The sequence below is a fragment of the Eimeria tenella genome, genomic scaffold, assembly GCF_000499545.2.
Source record: "Eimeria tenella Houghton genomic scaffold, Eth_scaff465, whole genome shotgun sequence".
Lineage (NCBI taxonomy): Eukaryota > Apicomplexa > Conoidasida > Eucoccidiorida > Eimeriidae > Eimeria > Eimeria tenella.
Genome location: NW_013545587.1, coordinates 1 through 7838, shown reverse-complemented (window position 1 = coordinate 7838; position 7838 = coordinate 1). Strand labels below are relative to the sequence as shown.

Sequence of the window (7838 nt, the reverse complement as noted above, 5' to 3'; positions counted from 1 at the left end):
GTTTAGGGTTTGGGGTTTAGGGTTTGCAGGTTTTCAAATGTTCAAAATTATGGATGTTGCCAAAAGGCGCGAAGAGACCCTCACAGCAAACGCATGCACACAGTGGGGCGCCCCGCGGCGGGCTCCCAAACCCTAAACCCTAAACCCTAAACCGTGCGCCGTTTTGCGTTGGATGCTCGCCCTGCAGTTCCGCCTTTGCTGCTTCGCCTCTGCTCGCCGTTATTATTCTTCTTTATTTGCTGCTTCCATTTGCTGCAGCAGCAGCAGCAGCAGAATATTCCCAATCCAGCCGAGAAGTGAGGCCCTCTGCAGCAGCCGCAGCAGCAGCAGCAGCAACAGCAGCAGCAACAGCAGCAAAAAGAAAAGCCACGACGCGAAAATGGGGGAAGACACTGCAGCAGCAACTACGGATCCCCAGCAGCAGCAGCAGCAGCCGGAGCTGCAGGGGCAGGACGAGTCGGAGGTGCAGCAGCAGCTACAGCAGCAGCTGGAACAGCTGCAGCAGCAGCTGCAGCAGCAGCGGGCGGAAGCAGCAAGACTAAATGAAACGGCTCGGGTTTTGCGGAAGCAGCACGATGGGGGCCCCGAAGTTGCTGCTGCTGCTGCTGCAGTTGCTGCTGCTCGGGAGCGCGTGCAGCAGCTGGAGCAGCAGGAGCTGCTGCTGCAGCAGCAGCTGCAGCAGGAGGAAGTGCCGCACTTCATCAAATATAAGCAGCAGTTTGAGAGGCTTTTAAAAAGAAGGTTTTTTGTTGTTCCTTCTTTCGAAATCTACGGAGGGTCTGCAGGACTTTACGATCTCGGACCTCCAGGTAAACCCTAAACTCTAAACCCTAAACCCTCGACGCGAAACCCTAAACCCTAGTTTGGGGTTTGGGGCCTCCGCCGCAGCGCCTGTGCCCTGCCTGCAGCAGCCCGCGACTGGGCCCACACCCAACGTTTAAACCCAAGCCCCACAAACCCCGAACCCCAAACCCTAAACCCTAAACCCTAATTTGTGGTTTCAGGCTGCGCACTGAAGAACGAAGTGGAAAACTTGTGGCGATCCCATTTTGTCCTTGAAGAAGATATGCTGGAGATTTCGGGGACCTGCTTAACCCCCTACGCAGTCCTCAAGGCCTCCGGTAAACCCTAAACCCTAAACCCTAATTTCTAAACCCTAAACCCTCATTTCTAAACCCTCGACGGCGAATAGGGCGCCTCCTGTGGGCTTTTTGCTGCTGAGAGCCGCACCTTCCTATTTGCTTCTTATTATCTTTTGTCTTTATTGGCTTCCAACTGAATGGCCTCTGCTGCTGCTGCAGCAGCAGCAGAGGCCAGCTGCTGCGCTGCAGCAGCAGCAGCAGCAGCAGCGCCAACGGCTGAACAATAAAGCTCTAGACAAACGATAACTGCCTAATCAATCGTCAACCAAACAGCCCACTTGAAATAATTGCTTCTTTATATTCCTCCTCCCCTGCTGCTGCTGCGCTGCTGCTGCTGCTGCTGCTGCTGCTGCTGCTGCTGCAGGGCACGTGGACCGGTTCACGGACTTTATGGTGGAGGACGAAGTGACAGGAGAATGTTTTCGGGCGGACAAGTATTTGGAAGAAGTGATAGACAAGAGAATAGAAGAGCTGCAGCAGCAGCAGCAGCAGCAGCAGGAGCAGCAGCAGCAGGTGCAGCGGGAGATCGAGGAGCTCGAGCTGCTGCGGCGGCAGGCCGACGCCCTCTCGCAGCAGCAGCTGCAGCAGCACTTCAAATCCTTGGCAGCAAAATCTCCCGCGGGCAATCCGCTCTCAGCTCCTTACCCCTTCAACCTCATGTTTGCCTTGAACCTCGGGCCCAAACAGAGCAGCAGCAGCAGCAGCAGCAGCAGCAGCAGCAGCAGCGGCAGCAGCAGCAGCGGCAGCAGCAGCAACGGCGAGAACCGCAGCAGCGCCCAAGACCCCGCCAGCAGCCCGAAAGCCCCCAGCAGCAGCAAAGACAGCAGCAGCAGCAAAGACAGCAGCAGCAGCAGCAAAGACAGCAGCAGCAGCAGCAGCAGGAGCAGCAGGGGCTTCCTGCGTCCGGAAACTGCGCAGAGCATGTTCGTGAACTTCCGGCGGCTGTACGAACAGAGCAGCAGCAAACTGCCGTTTGCTGCAGCACAAATTGGATTAGGGTTTAGAAATGAAATATCCCCTCGCGGGGGTTTGCTGCGGACTCGGGAGTTTTGGATGGCAGAAATAGAGTATTTCTGCCACCCGGAGAAGAAGCAGCAGCACGAGAAGTTTGCTGCAGTGCAGCAGCTGCTGCTGCCGCTGCTGCCGCAGCAGCAGCAGCTGCGCGGCGGCGGCGCGCTGCGCGCGCTGCCGCTCGCTGCTGCAGTGCAGCAGCAGCAAGTCGCCAACCAAACCCTCGCCTTCTTCCTCGCGAAAACCTTTTTGCTGCTGCTCAAACTTGGAATCAAAAAACCCTTCATTCGTTTCCGGCAGCACTTAAACTCTGAAAAGGCGCATTACGCTGCGGACTGCTGGGACGCGGAGGTTTTCACCAGCAGCGGCTGGGTCGAAGTCGCGGGACACGCGGACCGCGCGGGTAGGGTTTAGGGTTTAGGGTTTAGGGTTTAGGGTTTAGGGTTTGGGGTTGGGGTTGGGGTTGGGGTTGGGGTTGGGGTTGGGGTTGGGGGTTTGGGGGGGAGGCGGGGTGGGGGTGGTTGCGGTTTTGGGGTTTGAGGGGGGCGGGCTTCGAGGGTTTAGGGTTTAGGGTTTGGGGTTTGGGGTTTAGGGTTTAGGGCTTGGGGTTTAGGGTTTGGAGTGCGCGGAGGCGAGGCCTCGCGAACAGCCTGCCCACCAAATAGCAGCAGCAGCAGCAGCAAAAGACCAAATAAATAAAACAAATAAATGAAATAATAAATAAATAAATAAATAGAAATAAATAAATTAAATAAATAAATAAATAAATGGACTTGAATTTGTTTGCAGCTTATGACCTGAGCCACCACGCAGCAGCTTCGCACGTGGACTTGACGGCTTCGGAAACCCTAAACCCTCCTTTGAAGGAAAACTTTTTAAAACCCTTTTTTGACAAAAAGTTAATTGGAACAGTTTTCAAGAAGCAGCAAGCAGCAGTAATAGCAGCAATTGAGTGCATGCAGGAGCAGCAGAAGCAGCAAATGCAGCAGCAGCTCCTCGCCTCCGGCACCTACACCCTCACCCTCGACAGCAGCAGCAGCAGCAGCAGCAAGACGGACAGCTGCAGCGCCGACGCCGTCAGCAACAGCAGCAGCAACAGCAGCAGCAGCAGCAGCAGCAGCAGCGTGGTGGTGACGAAGGAAATGGTGCGTTTTGAAGAGAGCAGCAGGACGGTGCACGAGCGTCGGTACACCCCAAGTGTGATTGAACCTTCTTTCGGAATCGGAAGAATCATTTATTGCATTTTAGAACATTCTTTTTGTTCTCGAGAAATAAAAGGACAAGAAGAAAGGGTTTTCATGAACTTCCCCGCGCAAATAGCTCCCATAAAAGTGCTGCTGCTGCCGCTGGCGAGCCAGGAGCCGCTGCTGCTGCTGCTGCAGCAGCTGCGGCAGCAGCTGCTGCTGCTGCAGCTCAGCAGCAAAATGGACTGCAGCAGCGCCTCCGTCGGCCGCCGCTACGCCCGCGCAGACGAACTCGGAATCCCTTTTGCTGCAACAGCAGATTTTGAATCTTTAAAAGACTTTTCTGTCACAATTCGAGAAAGAAATAGCATGCAGCAAGTCCGCATGCATGCAGACAAAGCCCCAAAAGTTCTCTTCAAACTCTGCAGGGGCCTCGCCACTTGGCAGCAAATCCTCGACAAGTACCCCCTCGTCACTGTCCCGGAGGACTGAGCAGCAGCAGCAGCAGCTGCTGCTGCTGCTGCGGCTGCTGCGGTCGTGGTGCTGCGGCGGCGCTGCTGCTGCTGCGCATGCTGCGGCGGCGCTGCTGCTGCTGGGCATGCAGCGGCGCTGCTGCTGCAGTGCTGGGCATGCAGCGGCGCTGCTGCTGCAGTGCTGGGCATGCAGCGGCGCTGCTGCTGCAGTGCTAGGCATGCAGCAGCAGTGCTGCTGCTGTTGGTGCTGCAGCAGTGCTGCTGCTGCTGTTGGTGCTGCAGCAGCAGCAAATCTTGTTTATTCGCATTTAGTGAAGAGATATTTAGCCTATTTCGTTTGAAGTCCTTTTCAGCAGCGTTTTGGATTTAGAGCACAGCGCCACTGCTGCAGCAGTTGCTGCAGCAGCACTGCTGCTGCTTTTGCTGCTGCAGCAGCACTGCTGCTGCTGCAGAAGCAGCAGCACTGCTGCTGCTTTCGCTGCTGCAGCAGCACTGCTGCTGCTGCAGAAGCAGCAGCAGCAGCAGAAAATCGGATTTGTTCGCTTTTAATGAAGAGACATTGGAACACTTTCGTTTGAAGTCCTGTTGAGCAGCACTTTGGATTTAAAACAAAAAGGGAAAAAATAAAAATAAGAGTTGCAAGGAAAAAAATCAAAAAGCAAAAGAATTAAAAGGGAAAAAAGAATTAGAAAGGAAAAGAATTAAGAGGAGGTTAATGAGCTTCCAAAAGAACAAAAAAGAATTAAAAAGAAACAAGAATTAAAAAGAAAAAAGAATTAAAAAGAATTAAAGAAGAATTATGAAAAAATTAAAATTGAAAAAAATAAAATAAAAATGAAATAATGGAAAAGACTTTATAGGGCTTTTAAAGAGAAAAACAAAAGTGCTTTTATATTAAATGCATTTGATAAATAAATAAATAAATATAAATAAATTTAAATTTAAATAAATATAAATATAAATATGGATATGAATATAAGTATAAGTATATACAAATAGGTGTAAATATAGAATATATTCTGTTTTAAAATAATTAATTAATTTAACTTTTTAATTTAAAATTCCTAAAATTAATTTAATTTACATTTTTGCTTTTTGTTTCAAAATGTCCTTTGAAACTTTTTGAATTCAAATTTGCAAAAAGCTGATTTAAAGACTTTTTAAATGACTCGTTAGTCTTGTCACAGCGACTTCTGCTGCTGCGGCTGCTGCTGCTCCCGTTGCTGCTGCTGCTGCTGTTGCTGCTGCTGCAAGATGGGCCACTGGTGCAGCAAGTTACTGGCAAGCACAGAGGCAGCTGCAGCGGGAAATGGTTTGCATTGAGTCTCCCTACGGGCTCTGCAGCAGCTGCTGCGGCTGCGTCTATTGCTGCTGCTGCTGCAGCAGCAGCTGGTGCAGCAGCTGCTGCTGCGAGTGCTTTCACAAAGTTGCCACCCAAAGGGCCGAAGGCTAATGTGTCGCAGAAACAGCAGCAACAGCAGCAGCAGCAACAGCAGCAGCAGCAACAGCAGCAACGCCGACAGCAGCTGCAGCAGAGAATGAGTCACTGGAGATGGGTCTTGGTATCTTCTGGCAGCAGCAGCAGCAACAGCAGCAGCAGCAGCAACAGAAACAGCAACAGCAGCAGAGAGAGTAATACAACTTCCTTACTTTTTCTTGCAGATTTTTTCACTCTAACAATATTGCCTTTTGACTAGCCCGTTTCAGATCTCGCCCGCAGCAGCAGCAGCAGCAGCAGCAGCTGCTGCTGCTGCTGCTACTCTTTTCAGACCGTTACATAAGGCGGCGCCTTTTGTTGCATTTTTAAATATTAAAAAACATTAAAAATCGTAGACACGGAAAAATAGACTCAGATCTTTTGCTGCTGCCGGTGCCGACAAGTGGGCTCCGCTACCCAGCAGCAGCAGCAGCAGCAACGGCAAGCTGCTTCTGCTGTGTGAGCTGCTAGTCAAAAGAAATCGAAAATGAGGAAATAATAAAAGCTGCTCTTTCTGCTGCACACACATTGGCGCGAACAGCAGCAGCAGCTCTGGTCTCTTGTCTCAAGTAGCAGCAGCTGCAGCAGCAGCAGCAGCACCGCCTCTGCTGCGACCGCTGTTGACCCTCGAGCCGCTGCTGCTGCTGCTGTTGAAATGGGGTACCAGCGGTGGGTACTGCCTGTGCCAACAGGCGGTGTCTCGAGCAACAGCAGCAGCAGCAGCAGCAGCAGCAGCAACTGCAGCAGCAGCGGCTCCTGCAGCAACGGCAACAACTGGCAGCTCAACAGCACTGTGTGGCTCCCCAAAGCCAGCGAGCCCTCATCAACAGCAGCAGCAACAGCAGGAGCAGCAACAGCAACAGCAGCAGGAGAAGCTGCTGCTGCTGTTGCTGCCACATCGCCTGTGTCTTGTTCACTCACTTGCTGCTCCCTAGACTCCTTGCTGCCGGCCTGCTACCTGCTGGCAGAGCAGCAGCAGCAGCAGCAGCAGAAGCAGCTGAGCCTCGCTGAGCTGCCGGCACTCCCGGAAGTCGCCGTGTCGCTGCTTGAGCTGCTGCCGCAAGAGCAGCAGCAGCAGCAGCAGCAGCAGCAGTCACCTGCAGAGCTCTTTATTCCGCTTCAGCTGCGTTTTTTCTGCTGCAAGCGCAGCAGCAGAAACAGCAGCAGCAGAAGCAACAGCAGCAGCAGCAGCCAGCAGGCAATAGAGTGGCTTGAAGCCCCGGAGGTGCAGCAGCTGCTGTCGCTTCCCTCGTCATCTCCCTTTTGGGTTTACCCACAGCAGCAACAGCAGCAGCAGCAGCAGAACTTGTTTGCTGCGCTGCAACCGGAGACACAGTTCTTGCTGGCCCGCATTACTACGAAACAGCAGCAGCAACAACAACAGCAGCAGCAGCAGCAGGAGCTAAGTCAGCTCGTGCTGCTGGCACCCCTGACAGACCCTGAGGCTTGCTGCCGAGCTGCGCTGCAGCGCAGCAGCAGCAGCAGCAGCAGCAGCGGAGCCTCTGGCGGTGGATTTGAGGTGTACGTACACCTCGAGAGAGGCCACACAGGCAGCAGAGCAGCAAAACTGCTTATCTGTTTAACAGCAGCAGCAGGAGTGTCTTTACAGCAGGTAGGGCTCACTCGAGCTGCTGCTGCGGCTACTGCTGCTGCTGCTGCTGTTGCCGTTGCACTGCTGCTCCTGTTGTGATTGAGCTCGGTAGCTCCTTTGCTTCTGTTGCTGCTGCCTCAGAGCCGTGCCATCCACTGCTGCTGTTGTTTCTGCTGCTGTTGTTTCTGCTGCTCTTGCTGCTGCTGCTGCGGTTGCTGCTGCTGCTGTTGAGGCTGCTGCTCTTGCAGCTGCTGCTGTTGCTGCTGCTGCACTTTGAAGCTGCTCTATCTGCTGTTGCTTCTTTCATCACAGCCGCCAAATTTATTTTCACTTGCTGCTGCTGCTGTTGCTGCTGCTGCTGCTTAGCTGTTACTGGCTTTTTCAGAAGCTGCAGCAGCACTGCTGCCTTGCTGCGGCCCTCCGCGGCCTGTGAAGGAGCTGCTGCTGCAGTGCCGTTCGGCAGCAGCAGCAGCAGCAGAAAAGGACAGTCAGCAGCAGCTGCGGCAAACAGAAGGCCAGCAGCAGCAGCAGCAGCTGCAGCAGCAGCAGTTGCTGCTGCTGCGGGGCTTAGGCTGGTGCTCCTGGGATGCCTTTGGGCCGGACTTGACGCCTCAAGGCCTTGCTGAGGTTGGCCTGCCCACGTGCTGCTGCTGCTGCAGTTGCTGCCGCTGCTGCCGTCGCTGCTGCTGCTGCTGCTGCTCTTGTTGCTGCTGTTTCTGCTGCTGTCCCTGCTGCTGCTGCTGCTGTTGCTCCTTTGCGGTTTATCTTCGAATACCCTTATATCTTGTTATTTTTATTTTTATTTATTAATATTTATATTTATTTTCATTTTTACTTCCTTTTTAACTCTTTCTTTTTGCTTCTGCAGGTTGCTGCTTTGGGCCTTTTCGCCTGGATGCTAATAGACGATGGCTGGCAGCAAACCAGACCCCTTCACAAACAGTGAGACAGCAGCAGCAG

At 53.0% G+C, this 7838-nt stretch overlaps 2 protein-coding genes across 2 annotated transcripts; both read left to right on the top strand.

Annotated features, from left to right (window-relative positions):
- Positions 1-172: 172 nt before the first annotated feature.
- On the top strand, positions 173-3829 carry ETH_00032530 (glycyl-tRNA synthetase, putative; the record flags this gene model as incomplete). The annotated part of the gene is made up of 4 exons (XM_013380247.1): positions 173-809; positions 1005-1121; positions 1507-2556; positions 2943-3829. 4 exons carry the CDS (start codon positions 173-175, stop codon positions 3827-3829), a joined length of 2691 nt encoding a protein of 896 aa, XP_013235701.1.
- Positions 3830-5942: 2113 nt separating this feature from the next.
- Positions 5943-7824, top strand: ETH_00032525 (uncharacterized protein; the record flags this gene model as incomplete). The annotated part of the gene is made up of 3 exons (XM_013380246.1): positions 5943-6899; positions 7245-7505; positions 7747-7824. 3 exons carry the CDS (start codon positions 5943-5945, stop codon positions 7822-7824), a joined length of 1296 nt encoding a protein of 431 aa, XP_013235700.1.
- Positions 7825-7838: the final 14 nt, after the last annotated feature.